The following is a 26016-nucleotide window of genomic DNA, read 5'->3' as shown; positions in this document are numbered from 1 at the left end:
AGGTGGGAGGCTGGGGAGCCGGGCAGGGGTGCCAGCTGCCCAGGCTGAACCACAAGGGCTGGAGACAGGGCTCCGGGGGCCGGGCCTGGGGTTTGTGGGCGGACGTCACTCCGGGGCCCGAGCCGGGTCCCGGGCCAGGCCTGAGTTGCAGGGCTGGAGCCAGGCGAGGCTCCCGGGCTGGGTGGAGGCAAAGCCTGGGGTGAGGGCCGGGAGCTGGGGGGCGTTGGGCAGGTCTGGGTTCCCGTGCTGGGCCTGGGGTCAGCCCTAGCCAGGCTCTGGGAGCTCAGCCCAGCCACCCTGGGGGGCTCCGTCTGTGCCCCGGTGCGGAGCCGAGCTGCCCTGGAGGTGGGCCAGACCTGGAAGTCGGTCTGGGTTCCCGAGCTGCTGCACGCAGGCCGGGTGTGGGTGCTGGACTTCTCCCGGGGGTCAGTCCCCACGGGAGGGCGCCCAGCGCGGAAGTCGGTGTGAGGCTGGCCTCGGGAGCGGGGCAGGCCGGCAGCGGGGACCTGGGATCTGGGGCTGCCCCGGGTCCCTGTGGCCTGGACCCCACGGCTGAGCGGTGGTGGCCCCAGAGTGACCCGAGCCCCAGGGCGGGCACAGGGCTGGACGTCCGGCCTTGCCTGGGCTGCTGAGCAGGGCTCTGTGTGGGCGACCTCAGGACTGACCCCACTGACCTCGGGGCTGACTCCACTGACCTCAGGACTGACCCCACTGACCTCGGGGCTGACCCCACTGACCTCAGGACTGACCCCACTGACCTCAGGACTGACCCCACTGACCTCAGGACTGACCACACTGACCTTGGAGCTGACCCTACTGACCTCGGGACTGACTCCACTGACCTCAGGACTGACCCCACTGATCTTGGGGCTGACCCCACTGACCTTGGGGCTGACCCCACTGACCTTGGAGCTGACCCTACTGACCTTGGGGCTGACCCCACTGACCTTGGAGCTGACCCTGCTGACCTTGGAACTGACCACACTGACCCTGGAGCTGATCCCACTGACTTTGGGGCTGACCCCACTGACCTCAGGACTGACCCCGCTGACCTTGGGGCTGACCCTACTGACCTTGGGGCTGACCCTGCTGACCTTGGGGCTGACCCTGCTGATCTTGGGGCTGACCCCGCTGACCTTGGAGCTGACCCTGCTGACCTTGGGGCTGATCCCACTGACCTCAGGACTGACCGCACTGACCTTGGGGCTGAGTGTGGTCTTGTGGCTGGGCCTGGGCAGGTTGTGCACAGCTCTGTGGTGGGGCGTGGCCTCAGGGTGGGGCGTGGCCTCAGCATGGGGCGGGGTCTGATTGCAGTGTGTGGCCTCGGAGCTGGGCAGGGCCTTGGACATGGGCGTGGCCTCATCACAGGGTGTGATCTTGGACTGGGCAGTGGCCTCGTTGCAGGGCGTGACCTCTGCACAGGGCGGGGTCTCTGCACGGGGCGTGGTCTTTGAGCAGGGCATGGCCTCTACGCGGGGCGTGGCCTCTGTATGGGATGTGGCCTGTGCTCGGGGCGTGGCCTCTGTGCGGGGCATGGCTTCTCTGCAGGGCGTGGCCTCTACACAGGGCGTGGCCTCTGTATGGGACGTGACCTGTGCTCGGGGCATGGCTCTGGACTGGGCTGTGGTCTTGGAGTAGGGCGTGGCCTCTACGCGGGGCGTGGCCTCTGTATGGGATGTGGCCTGTGCTCGGGGCGTGGCCTCTGTGCAGGGCATGGCTTCTCTGCAGGGCGTGGCCTCTACACGGGGCGTGGCCTCTGTGCGGGGCGTGGCCTGTGCTCGGGGCATGGCCTCCACGCATGGGGGTGTGGCCTGTGTTCGGGGCGTGGTCTTGGGGTGGGGCGTGGCCTGTGTTCGGGGCGTGGCTCTGGACTGGGCTGTGGTCTTGGAGCAGGGCGTGGCCTGTGCTCGGGGCATGGCCTCCACGCATGGGGGTGTGGCCTGTGTTCGGGGCGTGGTCTTGGAGTGGGGCGTGGCCTGTGTTCGGGGCGTGGCTCTGGACTGGGCTGTGGTCTTGGAGCAGGGCGTGGCCTGTGCTCGGGGCGTGGCCTCCGGCCCCCCGCGTTTCTGCCCCGCCGCGCACTCCCCGGTCCCCGCGCTGCGCCCCCCGCAGGCCCGTTCTACCCGCAGGCCTCTCTGGCGTCGCCGATGGCGGCCCACACCTCCACCACAAACTCGTCCGGGAAGGCAAACTCGCCCAAGACGGAATCCAAGCAGCGCGCAAACTCCCGCACGCTGGCCGTCTTCTTGGCGCTCTCCACCATGGTGGCCGCTGCGGGGGGACGGGAGCCCGTGGTGGCGGCGCGGGGGCCGGCAGGGTCCCTGGCCCAGCCTCCCCCGGGGGCGCCCCCCAGCTTACCCTGGCCCCTTACCCAGCTCGGGGTCCCGGATGCCCATGTAGCTCTCCAGCAGCTCATCTACCTTCTGCGAGGCCTCCTCCTCGAACGCGCTGGGCTGGGGGCGCCAGGGCCGGGCGAGGGGTGAGGGGGTGAGGGGCGCCAGGGCCGAGTGAGGGGGTGAGGGGGTGAGGGGCGCCCCGTTGCCCTCCTGGCCCCCCACCCAGGGGCGCCCCGTTGCCCTCCTGGCCCCCCACCCAGGGGCGCCCCGTTGCCCTCCTGGCCCCCCACCCAGGGGCGCTCCACTGCCCTCCTGGCCCCCCACCCAGGGGCGCCCCACTGCCCTCCTGGCCCCCCACCCAGGGGCGCCCCGTTGCCCTCCTGGCCCCCCACCCAGGGGCGCCCCACTGCCCTCCTGGCCCCCCACCCTGGCTTGTGCACCCCCACTCCCAGCCTGGACCCTCACTCACCACCTCCTCCACGGTGGCCGTGCCGCCCGCGCGAAGCCGCAGCGTCTCCCTGCCGCTGGCCACCTTGGCCTCCGTGGGCCCCTTGCTGCTGCGGTGCCGCTGAGCGATCATATCTGAGGGGTGAAGCAGGGCCCCCCCACCACGGCCATTCTAGAACCTTCTGCCCACCCAAAGCGGGACGCAGTCTGTACCCCGAAGATTCTCCTGCTCTGGGACACTCAGCTGTCCGGGAGTGGACAGCCCAGGTGTTGGGGTCCCTGCCCACCCCCACGGGGGAGATGGAGCCCCTAGCTGTGGTCCTGGCCCAGCACTTGGGGAGCCGACCAGCAGGTGAAATTCCAAGTGAATAAATAATGAACAAACTAACCATCTGGGAGGGAAGCCGAAAGCACTGTGCTGCAGCTCAGTGTTCTAGAAATGTCTGCACTGGGAGAATGCCCTGGCCCTGGCCCTCAGGTCCCCCACACCCAGCCCGTTCCCCAGCCACACCAGGCGCTCCGAGTGGGTGCCCAAGGAGAAATGTTCTGGAAGGCCGCTCGCTGGGGAGGGAGGAGGACGTGCCTGCTGGCCTAAATGGAACCAGAGCCGTCCTGGGGCTGAGCAGGGGGCAGGGGGGACGTGCAGGACCGGGAGGCGCTCCTGGCCAGAGTGGGGGTGCAGGTCACCCCATCGGAGAGGAGGATGGGGTACAATGTCCCTAAGGGCTGGGGGCCGCCAGAGCCAGCTCCTCTCGCTCACACAGACACTATTTCTTAAAAATTATATATATCTTAGAAACTAATGTGCGGATTCACTCCCAGATGCCCAGGCGCGCTGGGCCTGGCAGGGCAGCTCTGGGTCTCCCATGTGGGTGCAGGAACCGTCATCACTGTCTCCCCAGGCTGTGGGTCGGCAGGGAGCTAGAAACGGGAGCAGGAGCTCCGACACGCAATACGGGCATCTCAGGTGGCATTTTCCCCCTCCTTATCTCACCCCTGGACCCAGCACGGGTAGGTTTTGCTTTGGAAAGCAGCATTCTAGAACTTTCTGGAACTTTCTAGAACACATCAGATCCTCCAAGCAAGCTGCCAGCCAGGCCCCTCTCCCATCTCATGCCCTCTTGTCTGGCTGTGTGCTCCCTCTGCGGTGACCTGGAGAAGACCCTCCCCCAACACACGCACACACCAGCCTTGCATCTAGAACCTTCCGCCCCCTCGCCTGGGTCTGGGGTCCCTCACCGAAGGCCCGCTTGGGCTGCACGAGCCGCAGAGTGAAGGGCTGACTTTTGGGTAACTCCCGGAGCATCCGAGCCACCTCGTAGTGCCGGCAGCCCACGATGGAGTGGTCGTTAATGGCTTCGATGCTGTCGCCCACGCACACCGCCTCGATGCGGTTGATGATGCTGCCTTCCTTGATTCTCTGCGGAACGGGTGCGGGGTCAGCACCCAGGGCAGGGTCAGGCACCCCAGGGCAGGGTCAGCACCCAGGGCAGGGTCAGCACCCCAGGGCAGGGTCAGGCACCCCAGGGCAGGGTCAGGACCCAGGGCAGGGTCAGCACCCAGGGCAGGGTCAGCACCCAGGGCAGGGTCAGGCACCCAGGGCAGGGTCAGCACCCCAGGGCAGGGTCAGCACCCAGGGCAGGGTCAGCACCCCAGGGCAGGGTCAGCACCCAGGGCAGGGTCAGCACCCAGGACAGGGTCAGCACCCAGGGCAGGGTCAGCACCCCAGGGCAGGGTCAGGCACCCAGGGCAGGGTCAGCACCCCAGGGCAGGGTCAGCACCCAGGGCAGGGTCAGCACCCCAGGGCAGGGTCAGGCACCCCAGGGCAGGGTCAGGCACCCAGGGCAGGGTCAGCACCCAGGGCAGGGTCAGCACCCAGGGCAGGGTCAGCACCCTCTGCGCACCAGGGCAGGGTCCCCACCCTCTGCGCACCTTGATGAAGGCGTAGCCAGCTCCGTTGTCCGTGATGGTCAGCCCGAGGGCGTCCTCCGTCTTGGTGACCTCCACCTCCTTGGTCTCCCCGCGCACGTGGGCAAAGATGAAGTCCTCCAGGCCGATCTGGCCGCCCAGGAGCTTCTGCATGTCCACCTTGTGGCTGTTGAGCGTGCAGAAGAGGATCTGCCCGCAGGGGGTGGGGGGCGCAGGCTCAGGCCCCCGTACCCCACCCTGGACGCGCGGCGGGGACCTCTGCAGGCCCTGGGGAGGGGCGGCCCCTGGTGACCACGGCGCCCCCACACCGCCGCCCCACGCGCTTTCCGCGCCCTGGAGCCGCCGAGGGGACCCTGAGGCTGAGAGCTAAGCCCAGTCCAGCAGACCCAGGGACCCGCAGGGCGAGCGTGGCGAGGGGCTGGACGGGGTGTCCCCCGATAGCCATGGGGCGCGGGTCGGGCTGTAGCCTGGAGGCGGGGTGCTGGGGGACCCCAACCTGTCCAGGCCCCAGGTCCCCGGGGACGCTCACCTCGGTGGGTGCGATGCCGAAGGCCTCGGCGATCTTGGCGTAGAGCTCACGGACGTTGGTGAAGCCTTCGATCTTGCCCGTGGGGCTGCCGTGGGCCAGCTGCGTGCGGAAGACGAGACGCGGGCGGGCACGGGGTGCGGCAGGGGGCTCGGGGTGCGCGTGCGGGGCCTCGGGGGGCGCGCGTGGGGACTCGGGGGGCGCGCGTGGGGACTCGGGGGGCGTGCGTGGGGCCTCGGGGGGCGCCGGGCTCTCCATGGCCACGGGAAGCTCGGCCACCCACCAGGGGCCTCGGCCGCCGCCTTGTCCGGATCCGCCACTTCCTGCAGCCGCCCTCCCCGCCCCCTGGCCCAGTGCACAGCCGAGCCACCCCCTGGGTAAGGGGATCCGGGAACCCGATGCCTGGGGGGGAAGGCGATACCGCGGGGACCAGGGGCCCTGCCGGGGCCAGCTGCGCCCTCCCCAGGGACCTGAGCCAAGGCTTGGTAACAAGACTCACAAACATAGAGCCTGTGCAAGAGGGGAGAACCCCCACCCTGTGACCTCCGCCCCCAGCCTGCAAGGACCCCCTACACACAGGGTCCCCATCCATTGACCCCAGCCTATGACCTCTGCCCCCAGCACTCCAAGGATCCCACCACACACAGGAGCCCCTGGACAGCCCCACACACACAGGAACCCTGGACAGCCCCCCACACACACAGGAACCCTGGACAGCCCCCCCCACACACAGGAACCCCTGGACAGCCCCCCCCCCCACACAGGAACCCCTGGACAGCCCACACACACACACAGACACTACTGTCAGTGAGTGTAGCTGCCGTAACAGTCCACCAGTTCAAGTCCCAGCTGCTCCTCCTTCCATCCAGCACCCCGCTAACCTGCACCCTGCTCTGCCCCGTTCCTCTGGCGCCTGCACCCATGGGACCCTGATGAGCTCCCTGCTTTAGCCTGACGCAGGCCCCGCCTGTGTCCCCTCAGGTCATTGTGGCTACTTGGGAAGTCGCCAGCAGAAGGAAGGTCTGTGTTGCAAATCAATAACAATAATGAAGGATTCCTTTTAAAAGTTCCTGCAAAGATTTCTTTATACTTATTTTTACTTTCCTGAGATGCAGCTTTGCTGCAGCGGGCGAGCAGGGCCGGGGGGGAGCCAGCAGCCAGCGGCCAGGAACTCCATCGGGGGCTCCCATGTGGATGTGGGGCCACGGACCTGCTGCCACCCCCCCCGTAGCATGTGAGACGGGGTGCAGCATTGTGACCAGGCTGAGCCCCCCGTCTCTGAAGCTGCCGGCGCGGGGGAACCGTCCTGGTGGCCAATGTCCACCTCAGGGCTGGGGACAGAGCCTGACATGTATTTTACAGCAATGCGTCAATGTGTGTTCTGTGACCCCAGGCTGCGGTGGCCAGCAGGGTGACCCCAGGCCGGCCATGAGCTCATCTTGACTAATTCCCTGTGCCGCCCGCTTGCCTAATAAGGCCTGGGAGCAGGCGAGGGCCAGCCCCGGAGGAAACCCAGCCCCGGCCCCCGCCTGCAGGCTGCGGGCCAAGGGATTCCGCAAACTGCTTCCGTTCACTTATAGTTAAGGCACGGAGAGTCTGGCCTCGGCTGGTTCACTCCCCGATGGCCGCCAGAGGCCACGGCAGGGGACTGCCCGGCCGGGAGGGGACACAGCACGGGACCACCCGGCCAGAGGGGTGGGCTGCTCTGTGGGGCGACACAAGATGGTGGGTGTCCTGAGAAGATGGTGGGCCGTGCTGAGAAGGGCCCTGGCATGGGGCACCTGAGCGCGGCCCCAGGGTTGCGGGGCTGGGATGGGGACACGGATGCAGTGGGGAAGCGGGGCGCTGTCTTCCACGTTCCCAGGGCGAGTTCGCAATCTCACACCTCAGAGTTGGGGGCAGAGGTGTGGGGGCCCTAGGCACACCCACAGAAACAGACACAACCATGAAGTAATTGTCCACAGCTTTATTACGCAGTGGGTGGAGCCCGTCGCCCCGTCAGCACCAGCACCCCCACTCCCAGTGGGCACCCCATGGTGAGGAAGGCGGGGTCCTCCAGGTGCCAGGGAGGCGCAGCCAGAGCGAGCCCCTGTCCCCGCCTGGGGGTGGGCACCCGTGTGCCCCCTCCACACCCTGCCCCGTCAGGTGACCCAGGAACCGGTGCCTGGGGGGAGCTTAGTCTGGGGGGGGGGCGGCTGGAGCCCCAAGGTGCAGGATGGGGCCTGGTCCCTGTAGCGGACCCCCACAGCGGACTGCAGCCTCTGCTCCGTGGGCGGCTGTGGGAAGGGGCTGCCCCAGGTTCCCCTTCACAGGTGCTCGCTGCAGGAGACGGCAGGGCGTGTGAACTCCCCACACACACCCCCGTGCCTCCCAGCTCGCGGCCCCCACAGACCCCAGGGACCCACGAGGTACCCACCTGGCCACCTGAGCCAGGATCTCTTTGATGCGGGCAATGAGGGCCTCATGGCGCGTGGGGTCACGCTCAATGGCACCGTGCAGCCGCGCCATGTACAGGTCAAGTGTGCCCAGCGTGGGCGTCTCGCCCGTGCCTGTGGGTGTCAGGGACCGGGTCAGAGGGTTAGCCAGGCCAGGGAGGTAGGGTCGCTGGGGAGGGGATGGGCCACCCGAGCAGGGCAAGGGGCTCCCGGCAGGGCAGGGCAGGGACGAGCCCCCAGGAGGGACATGGACCGGCTCCGAGCTGCCCCCGCCCCAACGCACCGGGCACGGGCAGCGCAGCGAAGCTGGCGGTGAGCGCCTGGCGCACGGCCTGCAGTTGCTGCTGCAGTGCCAGCGTGCGCCGCTCCTCCAGCGCCAGCTCCTGCTCCAGGCGCTCCCGCGCGCTGCTCATGCTCTGCGTGTGCCGCTGCAGCACCGCGTTCTGCTCCTCGAAGGCCACGTTCATTTTGCGCAGGCGCCGCAGCTCCGCCTCGCGTGCTGCAGGGAGTCAGGCCCGCTCACCCCACAGCCCAGGCCGGGTGCCTGAACGCCCATGCAAGGGGATGCCCACCCACCTCTGGGCGCCCATCACCCTCCCCTGGATGCCCACCCACCCCTGGACGCCCACCTTTGTTTTGGTCCAGAAACTCCTCCGTAAAGATGGGCACGTCGAACGCAGACAGCCCATCGCAGTCCCCGGGCTGGGACGGAGGAACGGGGCCATGTTGTGGGGCACAGCCCCCACCCCGACACCACCGTTCCCCAGGCCAGGGTCAGTGTCCTGGGGTGCAGGGAGCCCCCCAGCCCCCAGGCTGCCCTGGCCACTGGAGGCCTGGAAGCTTCCAAACAGTTCTGGGAGGCTCTCCTGGTCGGGGTGCTCACCTTGTGTCCATTGAGCACCGCGCTGAGGAGGCCAGGGGAGCCCGAGTCCTCTGGGGGACGGGGAGGGGAGGGTCAGCCCCCTGAACCCCACAGCTCCACCCCTGCAGGCCACAGCTCCGCCCCTGCACCCACTGCCCCATCCCTGTACCCCACAGCCCCACCCCTGCACCCCTGCACCCCAGCCCCACCCCTGCACCCACAGCGCCGCCCCTGCACCCCACAGCCCTGCCCCTGCATCCCACTGCCCCACCCCTGCACCCACAGCCCCACCCCTGCACCCCACAGCCCCGCCCCTGCATCCACAGCCCCGCCCCTGCATCCACAGCCCCACCCCTGCACCCCACAGCCCTACCCCTGCACCCCACAGCTCCATCCCTGCACCCCACAGCCCCTCCCCTGCACCCCAGCCCCATTCCTGCACCCCAGCCCCACCCCTGCACCCCAGCCTCACCCCTGCACCCCACAGCCCCGCCCCTGCACCCCACAGCCCTGCCCCTGCACCCCACAGCCCCTCACCTGCACCCCAGCCCCATTCCTACACCCCAGCCCCACCCCTGCACCCCACAGCCCCGCCCCTGCACCCCACAGCCCTGCCCCTGCACCCCACTACCCCACCCCTGCACCCCACAGCCCTGCCCCTGCACCCCACAGCTCTATCCCATGCACCCACTGCCCCGCCTCCTGCACCCCTGCCAACCTCTCTTGATCTTCTTCTCCTGCAGTCGCTCGGCGCACACCTTGTAGGCCTCTGACTGCTGGTAGGCGCGCAGCTCCTTCATGTACTGCTGCTTCTCACGCTCCGCCTCATCCAGGTACCGCTGGGGGCGGGCGGGGGCGCTGGGGTGAGGACGACCCCAGGCCTCCCTGTGCCCACCGAGGCCCTCCCGGCACCCACCGAGGGGTTCCCCGCACCCCTCCTCAGGGTCTCCCTGCGCCCTAGGTCCTCCGTGCACCCACCGAGGGGCTTCCCACACCCCCAGGCCCTCCCTGCACCGAGGGGTTCCCCGGGGTCTCCCCGCGCCCCCTCCGCCCCCGCGCCCACCTGCTTCTCGGCAGGCTGCAGCTTGCTCCACTCGGCGCCCAGCATCTTGGTGATCTCGGGGAAGGGCAGGTCGGGGTGGCGCGTGCGGATCTGCTCCCGCCGCTCGTTGAGGAAGCGCACATAGCCGGTGACCGGCGCCTTGGGCCCGTTGGGCAGCACCTTCTTCCGCTTCTTGCCCTTGGGCCAGCCGCGCTTCTTGACGGGCTGGGCGGGGCCAGGGTGGGGCCAGCGGGGAGGGCGGGGCCAGCGGGAGGGAGGGCGTGGTCAGCGGGGGAGGGCGTGACCAGGGCATGGACAGCGAGGGGCGATGCTTGGGCCCCGAGGGGCATGGCCTCCCGGGGTGGCCTCTTGGGGTGTGGGCTCCCTGGGGGCGCGGCCTCTTGGGTGGGGTCTCCCGGGGGTGTGGCCGCCCTGAGGGCAGAGCTCCCAGGGCGTGGCCTCGTGGGGCGTGGCCTCTCGGGGCGTGGCCTCCGGGGGCGGGGCTCACCTCCTCCTCTGCAGGCCCCTTCTCTCCCGGCCGAGGGTCGCGTTCCTGCTTGACCGGAACCACGTAGCCGTGGGGGCCCGGAGCCCTGCTGCTCGCGGGCCTGGTGTGGGGGACGCGGGGTCGGGGACAGGGGTCAGGGACATGGGGTCAGGGGACAGGGGTCAGGGACACGGGGTCAGGGACAGGGAGTCAGGAGGACACAGGGTCAACAGGACGCAGGGTCAGGGGACAGGGGTCAGGGACACGGGGTCAGGGGACAGGGGTCAGGGACACGGGGTCAGGGACAGGGAGTCAGGAGGACACAGGGTCAACAGGACGCAGGGTCAGGGGATAGGGGTCAGGGACATGGGGTAAGGGACACAGGGGTCAGGGACACCGGGTCAGGGGACATGAGGTCAGTCAATGCAGGGTCAGGGACCAATGCAGGGTCAGGGGACACAGGGTCAGGGACACGGGACAAGGACCCGGGGTCAGGAACACGGGGTCAGTGGACGCAGGATCAGGGACATGGGGTCAGTGGGGAAAGGGGTCAGCGGGGATGTTGGGTCAGTGGAGGACACGGGATCAGGGGACAAGGGGTCTGGGACATGGGGTCAGCAGCGGACATGTGGTCACGTGACATGGGGTCAGCAGGGGATGTGGGGTCAGCAAGAAACGGGGTCAGGGGACGTGGGGTCAATGTGATGTGGGTCAGCAGGGGACATGGGGTCAGTGGACATGAGGTCAGGGGACGTGGGGTCAGTGCGATACGGGGTCAGTGGAGGACAAGGGGTCAGGGGGAGACGAGGTTAGTAGACATGGGGTCAGGGGGCGCGGGGTCAGCGGGGGTCGCAGGTCAGGGTCGCAGGCAGGAGGTCACTCACGGGGCGGCCTGCCTGGGGCCCTGGGACATGGCCGCTCGGCTGGACCTGCAAGGCAGACGGCGTGAGGGCCCCGGGCGCCCAGTGGGGTTCGGGGTCACCCGCCGGGATTCGGGGTGTCGAGCCTGAGTCCAGGGCCGTCCCCCCGGGTCTCGGGGTCCCCCCTTGGTTTCCGGCCGTCCCCCCGGGTCTCCGGGACCCCCATGTGTTCCCGGGCCGTCCCCCCGGATCTCGGGGTCCCCCCTGTGTTTCCGGGCCGTCCCTCCGGGTCTCGGGGTCCCCCGCCCCCCGCGCACCCCGAGTTTTCACCTCCACACAAACTTTCCCGGACCTTCCACGGGCCGCTCCGCTCCAACCAAGCGCGCCCTGCCCGCCCCGCCTCCCGCAGCTGTCCTGGAGCTCCCATTGGCTGCGGCGCCGCCTCCTGGGCGTGGTCATGCAGATACGGGTCGGCGCGACGAGCCGCGATTGGCTGAAGCGGCCGGAGCGTCGCGTCGGGGAGGCGGACCGAGGAGGCTGCGGGCGGTGCGTCAAGTTCGGCTGCGCTCGGCCGCGCTCGGGGCCAATCGGCGGCGCTCGGGGCGGAAGAGGGGGCGGGCCCAGGCCCTCAGCGGGGCCTCTTAAAGGGCCAGCGCGCGCCCTGCTCGGGATGCAGAGCGCCGCCTGCAGGTGACCCCGCGGACAGCAGTCCTGGGAGGCAGAACTAGGGGCGAGCTTCCCACTGCGTGTGTTCCCGGCTGCAGCCGCCCCGCCGCCTCCCGCCCTGACGGCCACACCACGGCGGGGTCACGGGGGTCCTGGACCCGCCGGGCAGGGCCTCCGGGAGACACCCGGGGCTCGGGGTGCTGGCCCGTCCCGCGGCTTGTGTGCGTGGTCTGTCCCGTCAGCTCTCAGCAGGGGGGAGCTGCCCTCCGACCCCGGGTCTCCTGGCCAGGGCGAGGGCAGCTCGGTGGGGCAGCCTCAGCAGGGCAGGGGGTTTGGGGAAGTGATGGCCAGGCTGGTGTTGCCATAGAAACTGACGCCACACACACAGAGGGACACACACACAGAGGGACACACAGGGTCCTCTGCACATACACACACACACACACACACACACGGGGTCTCCTACACACACACACAGGGTCCCCTACACACACACACACAGGGTCACACACACAGGGTCCCCTACACACACACACACACAGGGTCACACACACACACACAGGGTCCCCTACACACACACACACAGGGTCACACACACAGGGTCCCCTACACACACACACACACACAGGGTCACACACAGGGTCCCCTACACACAGGGTCTCACACACACACAGTCCCCTATATACACACGCAGGGTCCCCTACACACACACACAGGGTCACACACACATAAACCGCGCGCCTTGCTGGCACACGAAGGCCTGGTGGGTGTGCGGCCAGCGATGTTGCTTCCCTGGGTGTGCACAAGCAGGGAGCCGCTGGCCGTGGCCCGTCACCTCCAGCCAAGCCTGTGGGCGCTCATGCTGTCCCCGCCCAGTCAGTGACCCAGTGTCCCTCGTGAGGGCGCCAGTCATGCTGCAGCCGCCCCATGACCTCACCCGTCTGCCGTCCACTGTCCCTGCTTCCTAATTAGGTCTGAGGATGGGCGCCCAGCACTCCCCTAACAAGTGTGGGTCACTCCCCGAAGACCCACAATGGTCTGGCAAAGGCAGGAGGCCGCATCCAGAGCTCCCAACAGGGGTGCAGGGCTCCCCACAAGGGCGCACAAGGGCACAGGGCTGGGCAGAGGCTGGGGGCTGTGTCCAGGGCTCCCCACGAGGGCGCAGGGCCAGGCAGAGGCGGGGGGCCGTGTCCAGGGCTCCCCACGAGGGCGCAGGGCCGAACATAGGTGGGGGGGATTCTGTCGGGGCTCCCCTCGAGGGCGCAGGGCCAGGCAGAGGTGGAAGGCTGTACCCGGGGCTCCCCACGAGGGACTGTGTGCTGGAGTCTTCGCCACAGGCCATTCCCCGTTCCTTCCAGAAACTTCCTGATGACCTACAGCCACCCCAACTCTCCCCCTCCCCGAGTCCAGTGGCCGTTGGGGACTCGCTGGGCCCAGCTAAGCCACTCCATCTCCCCCAGCCCTCAGCAGCCCAGGGAAGTGGGAATGAAATAGAGCATTGTGGCTTCCTGGTGGGCCACCTAGCTGTGACGCCAGCTGGCTTGGTCTCCCTCAGATCTGAGGAGGCTTCCGGGGAGCTGACACGCCCATCAAAGCCAGCCGGAGTGGGGGGCACCCCACCTTCCCTCCACAAGCCAGCCCTGGGGCTGCACGGCGCCCACTGGGACATCCGATCTCCAGCCACGCGAGGCAGGACGCGGCCAGCTCGGCGTCCATGTCCGAGGCAGCTGGGACACTGCGGGGACATCAAAGGCTGCCGGCCGGATCCCTGGCGGTCGCCCCCCCCCTCCTGGCGGCAGGTCCGTTGTCAGCTGAGCGGTGAGCGGTAGCCCGGCTAGGGTGGCAAGCTGGCCTAGACCCAGGCCCCGCCCACCCCATCCACGCCCTGCCTAACCAGCTTCTCTTTGAAAATCTGTTTTAAAGATTTATTTTTCTTAGAAAGTCAGATTTTCAGAAAGGAGACAGAGAGAAAGATCTTCTATCTGCTCATTCACTCCCCAAGTGGCCCCAATGGCCAGAGCTGAGCCGATCCAAAGCCAGGAGCCAGGAGCTTCTTCCAGTTCTCCCGTGCGGGTGCAGGGTCCCAAGGCTTTGGGCCGACCTCCACTGCTTTCCCAGGCCACAGGCAGGGAGCTGGATGGGAAGCGGGGCTGCCAGGACATGAACCAGCAGCCCTGTGGGGTCCTGGCACTTGTAAGGGGAGGATCAGCCATTTGAGCCATTGCCGTGGGCCCCCAGGCTCCTGCCCTGCAGGTCCCGTCTCCTTCCGCTGGGGAACGCACACTGGCCATCCTGGGACTCGAGGGCCTGGTGGCCTTCAGGGCACCTTGCAATGCCCTCTGAGAAATGAAGGGACGAAACCGCATAGCTCTTATCGCCCCACTGGGGTTGGGCGCCCTATCTCTCATCTGCCTGCCCAGCCTGGCCTGTGCCTGAGGCCCGTGCCTTGTGGGCCACTCCGGGCCGGGGAAGAACCGGCTGGTGGCTGTGGTTAGCCTGCCTCGAGCTGTCCTGCCCAGTCACTGGACAGACGGAGCAGACAGGTTGAAGGTGTGCTGTTTTGGGGGAGTGGGAGGTACGAGGTGGTGGTGAGGGTTTAGAGGAGGCAGGTTGTGGGGGATGGCAAGCACCCAGAGTCTCCCCCCAGCCCTTTCCCCCTGGCACAGCTGAGGAGGAGCCGTGACCTGGCAGGAGCTGTGACCTGGCAGCTCCTGGTGCCAGCTGCTCTAGTCTTTCAAATCAATTGATCTTAGCAAACATGTTAGCCCCCTTCAAGGGGATCCAACACGCTGCAGGCAGGTAGGTGCCCCGGAAGTGTCCCCCTGCCCCCGGCTGGCCATCCAAGAGCCTGGGGTGTCCCCCTGTCCTGCTCTGCCCCCTGCCATCCAAGAGCCTGGGGTGTCCCCCTGCCCCCGGCTGGCCATCTGAGAGCCTGGGGTGTCCCCCTGCCCCCCGCCACCTGAGACCCTGGGATGGGCTCCTGTACCCGGCTTCCTGTTGAAGGGCACCCTGGGAAGCAGCAGTGATGGCCCAAGTGCCCCGGGGTCCTGGCCACCCACTGTAGGGGACCCGGATGGAGATCCTGCCTCCCAGGCATGGGGTTGTCCCCCCACCGCAGGCGGTTCAGGGGTCAGCTGGTCCACTGCCCAGAGCTGGGCCAGTGGGAGCTAGGAACTCCTTCTGGGCTGCCCCGTGGAAGTGGGGGTCCAGGCATCTTAGCAGGGAGCCTGATGGGAAGTGGAACAGCTGGGATCCTAACACACCCCAGAACCCATCCTACAGCCTGGCAGACTGAGGCTCGGTGGAAGGGACTCGCCCAGGAAGGGGTGGCAGGCCGATGGCACCCCAGGGCCTGGCGTTCAGGATGCCAGCCCCAAGTTTCCAAGCCTTGAGGAGGTTCGGGGGGGGCGCCCACCCGGTGCAGAAACTGAAACCGCATCTGGTGATGGCGACGTGGGCGGAGGAGGCCAAGGGGCGCTCACCTGACTCAGCCGCCACGTGGGCCTGCGGGGACGGCTATGAGGGTGCGATTATCCCGTTATTACTCCTAATGAGTCACTAATTAGGAGGAACGCACGCACTCCGTGTGGGGTCTCCCCCGGGCTACGAAGTCCCGTCCCCGCTACCCCGAGGTGGCCCAGGACCACGAGTCCCCCACACCTCCAGGAAACACGTCCCTGCTTCGACCACACATCTCTCCCCCTAGCGGGTCCGGGAACTGGAACCCGAAGGACCCCCGATCCTGGCTGGGGGTGACGGTGGGGGACCCCAAGGCACCCGAGGGTGCGCAACCCCTCCCCGGCTGGTGCCCACCCAGGCGAGCGTCCCCCATCCCGGCTGGGGGCTACAGTGGGGGGGGACCCCAGGGCGCGCACTCCCTCCCCGGCTGCTGCCCGCCCAGGCGCGCGTCCCCCCATCCACGCTGGGGGTGATGGTGGGGGACCCCAGGGCGCGCACCCCCTCCCCGCCTGCTGCCCGCCCGGCTCTAGGACCCGCCCAGCCGCGCGTCCACGCCCTGCGCACTGCCCATTGGCTCCGAGCCCCGGCGCGGGGGCCCGATTGGCGGAGACGCCCGCCGCTCCCCTGCGCGGCCTGAATTTCCCGGTGGGCGCGGCGGGCGTAGAGGCCACCTCGGAGCGCGGGGCGCACGGGGCGGATCGCGGGGCGCTGCCCGCCATGGGCCCGGGGCCGCCGCTGCCGGCCGGCACGGGGGGCACTCCGAGGCCGCTGACTCTGGCCGCCCGGCTCAGCTACGCCGTGGGTCACTTCCTGAACGACCTGTGCGCGTCCATGTGGTTCACCTACCTGCTGCTCTACCTGCACTCCGTGCGCGCCTACAGCTCGCGCGGCGCCGGCCTCCTGCTGCTGCTGGGCCAGGTGGCCGACGGGCTGTGCACGCCGCTCGTGGGCTACGAGGCCGACCGCGCCGCCGGACGCTGCGTCCGCTACGGCCCGCGCAAGGCCTGGCATCTGGTCGGTAAGCGCCCCCGCCCCGGGCCGGCCGCTCCTGTCCCTGTGTGTCCGTGTGGCTGTCCCCGCTGCCCAGCATCCCCTGCCTGACCCGTGAGCCAACCCCCCTTCCCCGTCGGGAGCTCCCTCCATGCGACAGGCCCAGCCTCCACGGTAAACCCCGAGCCCTCCCCGGGGTGGACCTGTCAGCCTGCGCGGTCCAGCCTGTGCTGGCCATCTGCCCTTCCTGTCCCATCTCCAAGCGCGCAGGGTCAGGACTCTGCCCACACCGCACCCAGTCTCTGGTCCAGACTGGTACATGGGGCGTGGGACTGGAGGGTGTGGAGGCCTTGCTCTCCCCACACCTGACCCGCTGGCTTCCAGGGTGGGAGATGTCTGAGCCCCATTCTGCCCCCACCTGACCTGCTGGCTCCCGTGGCATGGGCTGGGGTGTCAGCCCCGTTCTGCCCCCACCTGACCTGCTGGCTCCCGTGGCATGGGCTGGGGTGTCAGCGCTGCTGTGCCTCCCAGCTGGCCAGCTGACTTCCAGGGTGGGGAACCCTCCTCCTGCCTGGTGGTGCACCCTGATAAGGTTGTGGGGCGTGTCTGCCCAGGCCTCCCCTCCTCCACGGCCGGTCCTGTGTCTGCCCCGGCTCCTGTGTGGGCCACAGGCCAGGCAGTGCTGTGGCCAAGCCAGCACGGCCCACTCGTGGAAATTCCAGGCTTGACTTCCAGGAGGGGCAGAGGGGAGGACCCAGCCGCGACCCCGGAAGGCTGCAGGGCGGCCACCTTGGCAGGGTGCCTACTTCTCTATTTCCCCCACCCCAAGTCTGTGGGCTGGGCCGGAGCACAGGAGAGGGGCCTGTGCCAGCCTGGCCCCCTTCTTGCCCTGGCTGAGTCCGCGGGGCACCAGGAGCGGCAGCGCCATCTGAGTCTCCGCTGTGAGTGGCAGGGAGCTGGGATGTGACACTCAGCCGCCAGACCCCCAGGCTGCCCCTGCGCCCGGAGCTTCCTCCGGGCTCTGGAAGTTGAGGCCCTGAGTGGCTGGGGATTGGCCTGAGGGCCCACGGTGTGGCCTGTCCGGCAATGGTTAACTGGCCTGGGCGCCGCAGAGGCGCTGAGTCCACAGTTCAGAGCTGCCCCGGCCCGGGGGGGTGCCCCCCTCAAATTCCCCAGTTTCCGCGGAATGAGCCATGGTCTCTGTGGTTTCATTACCTAATTCCTGGCCTGCAGTGTCAGGGCCTGTGGCTGGATGGAGCCAGTGGGTACAGCTGACAAGCAGGGACCAGCCCAGGGTTCGCCGCAACACCTGTTCCAGACAGGGAGAGAAAGGGGGACCCCCCAGCTCTCCCCAGGCCTCAAATAGCTCATCTATAAAATGGGGATGATGGTGTCACACTTTCGGGCCTTCAGACGTGGAAGGGGAAGTTGCCATGTGGACAGCCGGGCTGGGGAGGCAACTGTGGGGTGACAGGACTCCCTGGCCCAGAGCCTGGCCCCGGCGCCCTGGCTCACTGTCCCCTTTCTGCACTCCCCCGCCCCCATCTCCCTCCAGGCACCATCTGCGTCCTCCTCTCCTTCCCCTTCATTTTCAGCCCCTGCCTGGGCTGCGGGACGGCCACGCCCGAGTGGGCGGCCCTACTCTACTATGGCCCCTTCATTGTGGTCTTCCAATTCGGCTGGGCCGCCACGCAGATCGCCCACCTCAGCCTCATCCCCGAGCTAGTCACAAGTGACCACGAGAAGGTGGAGCTGACGGCCCTCAGGTACCCGTGGGCCGTGGAGGCCGGGGGCGGGGTGGCCACGGAAGTCAGGGGTCCCCTAAGCCCGGGGGACCTTGGTGGTCAGGGGGCCGCTAAGCCCCAGGGGCGATGGAGGCTGGGGGTGCCCTAAGTCCTGGGGCGGCTGTGCAGAGCCCCGGCTGGAGTGGCAGGGGGACCCGCTCCTGGCCAGGATGGCAGGTCCTGCTGCCCACGCCCCACGCCGGGCCCTGGACAGGACATGGCCTCCCTCACCCTGGCCCGGGGACTGTGGGGGGCTCTGCCAGCCACCTGCCTTGAGGGAGGTTGTCTCTGGTACCATGAGCATTTTCATAAGCAACTGATTTGAAAAGCAGAGACCTTCCAGCTTCTGCTTCATCCCCAGGGCTGGGCCGGGCTGGGCAGAAGCGGGGAGCTCCGTGTGGGTCCCCACGTGGGGCAGGGCAGTGTGGAGTCTGCCCCCTGCTCCCAGCTCAGGTGCTAAGGGCAGGGCTCCCCGGGGGTGGAGAGGCAGACCCGCCCCCAGCCTCCCTGGGTGGGCTCTGAGAGGGGACCCTGTCTGCCGCATCTCAGGTTCGGGGCTTTGGGGTAGTGCCCAGCCCTGGGTCCCCAGAGGCTGTTGCAGCTCACGGGGGGCGTGGGGGGCACAGGGTTCATATACTGCAGGCTGGGGAACACGAGACAAGGCTCCACAGTTGCCCGAGGGATGGTGGCAGAGCGGGCACCTGTGGCCTTGGGGTATCCAGGCCAGATGCTGAGGGTGCCCGGCACCCCCCCCACCAGATACGCCTTCACCGTGGTGGCCAATATCGCCGTGTTTGGGGCCGCCTGGCTCCTGCTGCACCTGCAGGGCAAGGGCCCAGGGCCCACGCCGGACGTGGGTGTGGGCGACCAGCTGGGCCCGCAGGACGTGCCCGTGTTCCGGGTGAGCTGGGGTCCCCACAGAGGGTGGGGTGGGGGTGAGGGGCGGCAGGAGCCGCTGCTGCTGACCACCTCTGCCTGCCCGTAGAACCTGTCCCTGCTGGTGGTGGGCGTGGGCGCCGTCTTTTCCCTGCTGTTTCACCTGGGCACCCGTGAGCGCCGTGGGCTCAGCGTGCAGGCGCCGGATGAGCAGAGTCCCCTGCTGGCCCCACAGGCCCGGCCCTCACTGCTGCTCTGGAAGCACTGGCTGCGGGAGCCGGCCTTCTACCAGGTGTGCTGCCCGGCCAGCTGGCAGCCAGGGCCCTGCTGCACGGTGGGCAGGGGGGTGGGCAGGGGGCTGCCCGGGCGGGACGCAGGGGGTGGGCAGGGGGCTGCCCGGGAGGACACGAGGACCCCGGGGCTGTCCCCACAGGTGGGCGTGCTGTACATGAGCACCAGACTCATCGTGAACCTGTCCCAGGCCTACATGGCCATGTACCTCACCTACTCTCTCCACCTGCCCAAGGTGCGTGTCCCCGAGTGGTGTTGGGGTGTCCCCGGGGGATCTTGGGGCATCCCCGGGTGGTCTTGAGGTGCCCCCGGGGGATCTTGGAGTGTCCCCGGGTGGTCTTGGGGTGCCCCCGGGGGATCTTGGAGTGTGTCCCCGGGTGGTCTTGAGGTGCCCCCGGGGGATCTTGGAGTATGTCCCGGGGTGGTCTTGAGATGCCCCCGGGTAGTCTTGGGGTGTCACCGGGTGGTCTTGAGGTGCCCCCAGGGGATCTTGGAGTGTCCCCGGGTGGTCTTGAGGTGCCCCTGGGGGATCTTGGAGTGTGTCCCCGGGTGGTCTTGAGGTGCCCCTGGGTAGTCTTGGGGTGTCACCGGGTGGTCTTGGGGTGTCCCCGGGTGGTCTTGGGGTGCCCCCTGGGGATCTTGGAGTGTGTCCCCGGGGGATCTTGGAGTGTGTGCCTGGGTGGTCTTGGGATGCCCCCGAATGGTCTTGGGGTGTCCCCGGGTGGTCTTGGGATGCCCCCGAATGGTCTTGGGGTGTCCCCGGGTGGTCTTGGGGTGTGTTCCCGGGTGGTCTTGGGGTGTCCCCGGGTGGTCTTGGGGCGCCCCCGCCCCCGGAGCCGCTCCTGGAGCTCCCCCACACCCCCGTAGAGGTTCATCGCCACCATCCCCCTTATCATGTACCTCAGCGGCTTCTTCGCGTCCTTCCTCATGAAGCCGGTCAACAGGTGCCTCGGCCGGAACGTGAGTGGGGCGGGGCCAGCGAGCAGCCTTGCGGGGGCGTGGCTTACCAGGGGGCGTGGCTTATGGACGGGCGACCCTTAACTGGGTGGGGCTGCCGAGGGGCGGAGCCTGGATGTCCCGGCCTGTCGAGGGAAGTGACCGTAGGTGGGCGGGGCTTCTCGGGACGGGGCCTTGGACGGGCGGGGCTTGCGGAGGGACAGAGCCCCCCTGGTGGGCGTGGCCTCCGATCGGACTAGGCCCTCGGTGGGCGGGGCTTCAACGGGCTGGTCTGAGTGGGCGTGGTCTCCACAGGACTGTGCCTCGGCGGGCGGGGCCATCATGGGGCGGGTTCGAGTGGGCGTGGCCTGCCCTGACCCGCGCATGCGCCCCGCAGCTCACCTACTTCTCAGGCCTGCTGGTGGTCCTGGCGTTCGCGGCCTGGGCGGCCCTGGTGGGCGCCATGGGCGCGGCCGTGTACGCGGGGGCCGTGCTGCTGGGCGCCGGCTGCGCCACCATCCTCGTCACCTCGCTGGCCATGACGGCGGACCTCATCGGGCCGCACACGGTAGGGCGGCGAGTGCGGGGTGTGCACGGCGGGGTGCGGGGTGTGGACGGAGGGGTGTGCATGGAGGGAGGGGTTCAGGGTGTGCACGGAGGGGTGCGGGGTGTGGACGGAGGGGTGCGGGGTGTGGACGGAGGGGTGTGCATGGACAGCGGGGTGTGCATGGGCGGCGGGGTGTGGGGTGCGCATGGACGGAGGGGTTCAGGGTGTGCACAGCGGAGTGTGAGGTGCGGGCCCTGTGGACGGGCACTGACCCCTGCGCCCCCCGTCCGGCTCCCCCAGCGCAGCGGAGCCTTTGTGTATGGCGCTATGAGCTTCTCGGACAAGGTGGCCAACGGGCTGGCGGTCATGGCCGTCCAGAGCCTGCACCCCTGTCCGTGAGTGCCTGGGCCAGCGGGTCCCCAAGTATGTGTGGGGTGACCCGTGTGTGGGGTGACCCTTGTGTTATGTGGCCCATGTGTGGGGTGACTGTGTGGGGTGTCCCATGTATGGGGTGTCCCATGTATGGGGTGACCCTTGTGTTATGTGGCCCATGTGTGGGGTGTCCCGTGTGTGGGGTGTCCCATGTGTGGGGTGAAACGTGTGTGGGGTGATCCACCTGTGGGGTGTTTCGTGTGTGTGGGGTGACCTGTGTGTTGGGTGACCCGTATGTGGGGTGATCCACATGTGGGGTGACCCGTGTGTGGGGTGGCCCATGTTGAGGGGGTGTCCCATTTGTGTGGGGTGTTTTGTGGGGGGGGTGACCCGTGTGTTGGATGACCATGTGTGGGGTAGCCCGTGTGTGGGGTGACTGTGTGGGATGACCCGTGTGTGGGGTGCCCCATGTTGGGAGGTGTCCCGTTTATGTGTGGGGAGTTTTGTGTGTGTGGGGTGGCCTGTGGGAGAAGGTTGCTGAGCATACCCTGGGGGGCAGGCGGAGCGGGGTCTGGGATCTGCGTTCAGACTGGGTGGTGGCCAGGCTGTGGCATGCGGGTACTGGGCCTCCTGCTGGCTGGCCGTGGGACCTGCAGGCCCTGCTTTGGGCTGCGGTCAGGGCATGTCCACCCAGTGCCCTCCCGTCCCCCTCCAGCTCTGAGCTGTGCTGTAAGGCCTGTGTGGGCTTCTACCACTGGGTGATGGTGGCCGTGACCGGCGGCGTGGGTGTCGTGGCCGCCCTGGCCCTGTGCAGCCTGATGCTGTGGCCCATCCATCTGCGACACCGTGAGTGGCAGGCCCCATGGGGAGGGCGGGGGTCCATGGGTGGGAGCCCCCCCATGGGGAGGGAGGGGATCCCGGAGTGGCAGACCCACCCATGGGGAGGGCGGGGGTCCGGCCCTCCCACACCCCTCACAGCCCATCTGGCGGGGCTTGCAGGGGACCTGGAGGAGCGACCCTGAGCCCTCGCTGCCATGGCTGTGAGGCCCCAGAGCTGTGTTCCCGTGCCCACGCTGGCACAGGACTGCCCCGGATCGTGAGGGTGTCTGCACAAGGCTGCCTGCAGGGGTCTGTGTGTGTTGGCACCCCTCTCTCAGGAGTGAGAGTCCCCCTGAGGTTGGCCCTGGCCACTGGGCCCACCAGGAGACCCAGCAAAGCTGGACGTGGCCGTGAGCATGGCTGGGGGCTAGCCAGTCCTCTGAGGACCCTGCTGTGTGAATAAAGAACTGTTGGCTGGTGCCAACTGGGCCTGGCTCCTGTGTGCCTGGGGGATGGACAGGGCGGGCAGGCGTGCTGGGCTTCTGCGCCCTGGTGATTTGTCCTGACCATCAGCCCCACCCCCGGGGTGGCGCAGGGCTCCGGGGACAGCTTGGCAACAGGACTTTTATGAGAAAGTGGGCATGTAGGTGGGCAGGGCCCGCTGGCCAGTAGAGGGGCTCTGTCCCAGGGCCCAGTGGCGGAAGCTCTGCGTTGTGTAGGGTGGCCGCTGGGGCGCCGACAGGTGTGGCACGTAGTCTGGTGCCCGCCACAGAGGCTCCGCCCCGAATCGGCTCCTGCTGATGACTGAGGCCAAGGAGCTATCAGCGCACGGCTGCCTCTTCTCCCAGCCCGACCCCGTGTGGCCCTGGCCCCACTCCCATCCCGACCCCGTGCCCTCTAGCCCCTGCACGCATGCACGCCCAGCCTCACCGTACTCCTTGCCCCGTGAGGGCCTGTCTTTCCACAGCGTGCTGCCCCACCGGGTGCTGGTGCTCTCGTACTGGGGAGGGACGATGGGGTCGTGCCAGGCTGTCTCCCGCAGGTGTTGTGTGTAGGCTGCGGGCACGGGGGGCAGGGGGCAGGTCAAACTCGCCCCTGTGGCATGGGGCCGGGTGTACCCACGGCAGGGAGGGCCACACTCACCTGCGGGCAGGCTTCGTTGCCGGTGCCCAAAGCATTCATGCCAGCGGTGGTAGGCCTCACGGTAGGGGCTCTCCGGGAGCCCGGCCAGGATGTGCCAGGCCTCGTGGGGCCCGCGGTTCGTCAGGCCCGTGTAGCACAGCTGGCCGGCCGCATCCCTCCCCATGGGCGTGGACTTCCAGCGCGTGGCTTGCTGGATGGCTGGCGACCAGCGGGGCCCCTCCAGGGACAGGTAGTCATCGCTGAGGGACGGCAAAGGACTGAGCCTGCGGCCAGCTCGGCAAGGCGACCTCAGCCCGCACCCAGCCTCCCCAAGGCTTGGGCTCCTTCATGCTTCCTTCAGACAGGCCCTCTGGCCAGCAGGAAGTGGGCTCCGAGGGAGGCTCGGCCAGTCCCCCCAGGAGGGAGGGCACGGGGGAGGGGGACTTCTGGCCTTGGTGGGCGGACAACCGGAGCCAAGGGGCAGAAGTCTCCTGGGCCTCTAGAAAAGCCAAGAACTGATGAGGCCACTAGAAAACCTAGAGCAACTTACCCCTGAAACAAACTGGGGGTGGATGGGGCAGTACCATGGCGTAGTGGCTAAAGTCCTCGCCTTGAACGCACCAGATGCCGGTTCTAATCCCGGCAGCTCCACTTCCCACCCAGCTCCCTGCTTGCATCCTGGGAAAGCAGCCGAGGACGGCCCCAAACTTTTGGGACCCTGCACCCATGTGGGAGACCCGAAGCGGGGTTCTTGGTTCCTGGGTTCGGATTGGTGCGGTCACTTGGGGAGTGAACCATCGGACAGAAGATCTTCCTCTCTGTTTCTCCTACCATCTGTGTATCTTTGTAATTAAAAAAATTTAAGAAAAAAAACCTAGAGCAACTTAGCCCTCAAACAAACTGGGGGTGGGTGGGATGGTTCCATAGCCCAGCGGTTAAAGTCCTCGCCCTGAATGCACCAGATACCGGTTCTAATCCCGGCAGCTCCACTTCCCACCCAGCTCCCTGCCTGCGTCCTGGGAAAGCAGCCGAGGACAGCCCGAACTTTTGGGACCCTGCACCCGTGTGGGAGACCCGAAGCAGGGTTCCTGGTTCCTGGGTTCGGATTGGTGCAGTCACTTGGGGAGTGAACCATTGGACAGATCTTCCTCTCTGTCTCTCCTACCATCTGTGTATCTTTGTAATTAAAAAAAAAAACTTTAAGAAAAAAATCCTAGAGCAACTTAGCCCTCAAACAAACTGGGGGTGGGTGGGATGGTTCCATAGCCCAGGGGTTAAAGTCCTCGCCTTGAATGCACCAGATGCCGGTTCTAATCCCGGCAGCTCCACTTCCCACCCAGCTCCCTACCCGCGTCCTGGGAAAGCAGCCGAGGACAGCCCGAACTTTTGGGACCCTGCACCCGTGTGGGAGACCCGAAGAGGGGTTCCTGGTTCCTGGGTTCGGATTGGTGCAGTCACTTGGGGAGTGAACCATCGGACAGAAGATCCTCCTCTGTCTCCCCTACCATCTGTGTATCTTTGTAATAAGAAAAAAAAGCCCTAGAGCAACTTAGGCCTCAAACAAACTGGGGGTGGGTGGGATGGTCCCATAGCCCAGGGGTTAAAGTCCTCGCCTTGAACGCATCGGATGCCGGTTCTAATCCCGGTAGCTCCACTTCCCACCCAGCTCCCTGCTTGCGTCCTGGGAAAGCAGCCGAGGACAGCCCAAACTTTTGGGACCCTGCACCCGTGTGGGAGACCCGAAGAGGGGTTCCTGGTTCCCGGCTTCGGATCGGCACAGCACTGACCATTGCTGTCATCAGATGGAAGATATTTAACAATAAAAGACTGGGGGAGTACCCGGCAGGGAGGGGCAACCCATCACACACCCTTGCCTGGGGAGGGTCAGCAGGCCTTGGGCCCCAGTGCCCAGCAATCTGGGCACCTGTCAAAGGACCCCACACACTTGGTCTCCTGTTCGTGATGTTTGGGGTCAGTGCCATGGTATAGTGGCTTAAGCCACCTGTGATGTTGCCAGCATCCCACAGGGGCACTGGTCCAAGTCCCAGCTGTTCTACTTCCCCGCTCTTGGCCTGGGAGGCAGCAGTGATGATCCAGTGCTTGGGGTCCCTGTACCCACATGGGAGACCTGGATGGCGCGCTCTCCTACCGTGGCCAGGCCCAGGCTGTGTGACCGGCAGATGGAAGGCTTAAAGCAGAGAAGGCTGGGGGTCTGCCTGGGCCGCCCTGCCCAGGTCACAGCTGCTCTCACATCTGGGAATGAGTGCCGGCTCCCTTGGCTGGGTCACTCCCCAGACGGCCACCATGGCCGGGGCTCCCTCTGGATCCCTTGCGTGGGTGGTAGGCATGCTGTGCTCGGGCGTGGGTGGGTCCCCCGAGCTGGTGTCTTGGAAGGCAAGGGAAAGGTTTGCACCCATTTGTCACAGCTGCGAGGTGTTTTGCTGTGGCTCAAACAGGCACCATTGGGCTCAATTCTCAGAACCCCAGCCAGTGGGTGCCTGGGATTGGTTTTGGAGATGAGCAGGAAGGCCCTCCAGTCCACGGTGACATGGCCCAGGGAGCGGCTCACCTGTACAGGGGGGCCGGGAAGCTCACTTCCAAAGTCCCCAAGGGGACGTAGGGCCGGGCAGCCGGCCACCAGGGGGTCTGCATGTCTGCCTCAGGTGCCCGGAGCTCTGTCCCAGAGCTCCCCGGGGCCACTGCTGACGCGACAAAGGCCACCAGGTGTCCTGGCAACGCCAGCCCCGCCCTTGCCCGCTTCCCCACCGTGTCCTCGTGTGGCTTCCAGAGCACGGCCACGGCTGGGGTCTGTGGCTCCTGTGGGAGCCGGGATGGGGAGCCACTGATGTGTCCCCATGGACAGGGAGCCATCCTGGAGTGGGGCCAGGCTGGGGTGGATGGGGACACACACACGCCTGGGTGGGGATGGCATAGCACACACACACACACACACACACACACACACACACACACACCCAGGGGACGGCGCAGCACACACGGCAGGCACGCACACACGGCAGGCACGCACCTCCGGAAGGCGTGTTGGATCAGTGTATTTCACCACAGATATGTAAACAAAACGGGCCAGCCTCCTCCCGCCCACCTGCCTGCTCGGGCCGGGGGTCCTGAGCCCCCTCGCACCCTGCCCATCCTTCACTGCTCTCCTGCCCGTGACCCTGGTCCCCACCTCGCCTGGAGGAAGGGCCTGGCCCCCCTCCTCTGCTCCAGGG

The 26016-nt window shown here is 67.6% G+C and overlaps 4 protein-coding genes across 5 annotated transcripts; 1 reads left to right on the top strand and 3 right to left on the bottom strand.

Annotated features, from left to right (window-relative positions):
• Positions 1–2096: 2096 nt before the first annotated feature.
• GIPC3 (GIPC PDZ domain containing family member 3) lies at positions 2097–5496 on the bottom strand. Its single transcript, XM_058657642.1, has 6 exons — positions 5242–5496; positions 4716–4901; positions 4023–4203; positions 2806–2918; positions 2372–2453; positions 2097–2271 (listed from the first exon to the last, which is right to left on the bottom strand). Exons 1-6 carry the CDS (start codon positions 5494–5496, stop codon positions 2120–2122), a joined length of 969 nt encoding a protein of 322 aa, XP_058513625.1. The 3' UTR covers positions 2097–2119.
• A 1688-nt stretch (positions 5497–7184) lies between these two features.
• Positions 7185–11548, bottom strand: HMG20B (high mobility group 20B). Of its 2 annotated transcripts, none has more exons than XM_058657992.1 (10): positions 11242–11548; positions 10949–10993; positions 10086–10185; positions 9599–9802; positions 9254–9374; positions 8557–8606; positions 8303–8375; positions 7957–8172; positions 7655–7787; positions 7185–7557 (listed from the first exon to the last, which is right to left on the bottom strand). In XM_058657992.1, exons 1-10 carry the CDS (start codon positions 11349–11351, stop codon positions 7545–7547), a joined length of 1065 nt encoding a protein of 354 aa, XP_058513975.1. In that variant the 5' UTR covers positions 11352–11548; the 3' UTR covers positions 7185–7544. The 2 variants fall into 2 exon arrangements, with proteins under 2 accessions (XP_058513975.1, XP_058513976.1); XM_058657993.1 differs by having other exon boundaries at positions 11255–11330.
• Positions 11549–15685: 4137 nt separating this feature from the next.
• On the top strand, positions 15686–21928 carry MFSD12 (major facilitator superfamily domain containing 12). Its single transcript, XM_058657966.1, has 10 exons — positions 15686–16067; positions 17595–17805; positions 18583–18724; positions 18809–18991; positions 19133–19225; positions 19858–19950; positions 20324–20494; positions 20774–20868; positions 21561–21691; positions 21845–21928. Exons 1-10 carry the CDS (start codon positions 15767–15769, stop codon positions 21865–21867), a joined length of 1443 nt encoding a protein of 480 aa, XP_058513949.1. The 5' UTR covers positions 15686–15766; the 3' UTR covers positions 21868–21928.
• A 351-nt stretch (positions 21929–22279) lies between these two features.
• Positions 22280–25493, bottom strand: TEKTIP1 (tektin bundle interacting protein 1). Its single transcript, XM_004595943.2, has 4 exons — positions 25356–25493; positions 22808–23046; positions 22595–22720; positions 22280–22468 (listed from the first exon to the last, which is right to left on the bottom strand). Exons 1-4 carry the CDS (start codon positions 25436–25438, stop codon positions 22290–22292), a joined length of 627 nt encoding a protein of 208 aa, XP_004596000.2. The 5' UTR covers positions 25439–25493; the 3' UTR covers positions 22280–22289.
• Positions 25494–26016: the final 523 nt, after the last annotated feature.

This window comes from Ochotona princeps, chromosome 33, assembly GCF_030435755.1.
Source record: "Ochotona princeps isolate mOchPri1 chromosome 33, mOchPri1.hap1, whole genome shotgun sequence".
Classification (NCBI taxonomy): domain Eukaryota; kingdom Metazoa; phylum Chordata; class Mammalia; order Lagomorpha; family Ochotonidae; genus Ochotona; species Ochotona princeps.
This window is presented reverse-complemented; position numbering and strand designations above follow the sequence as displayed.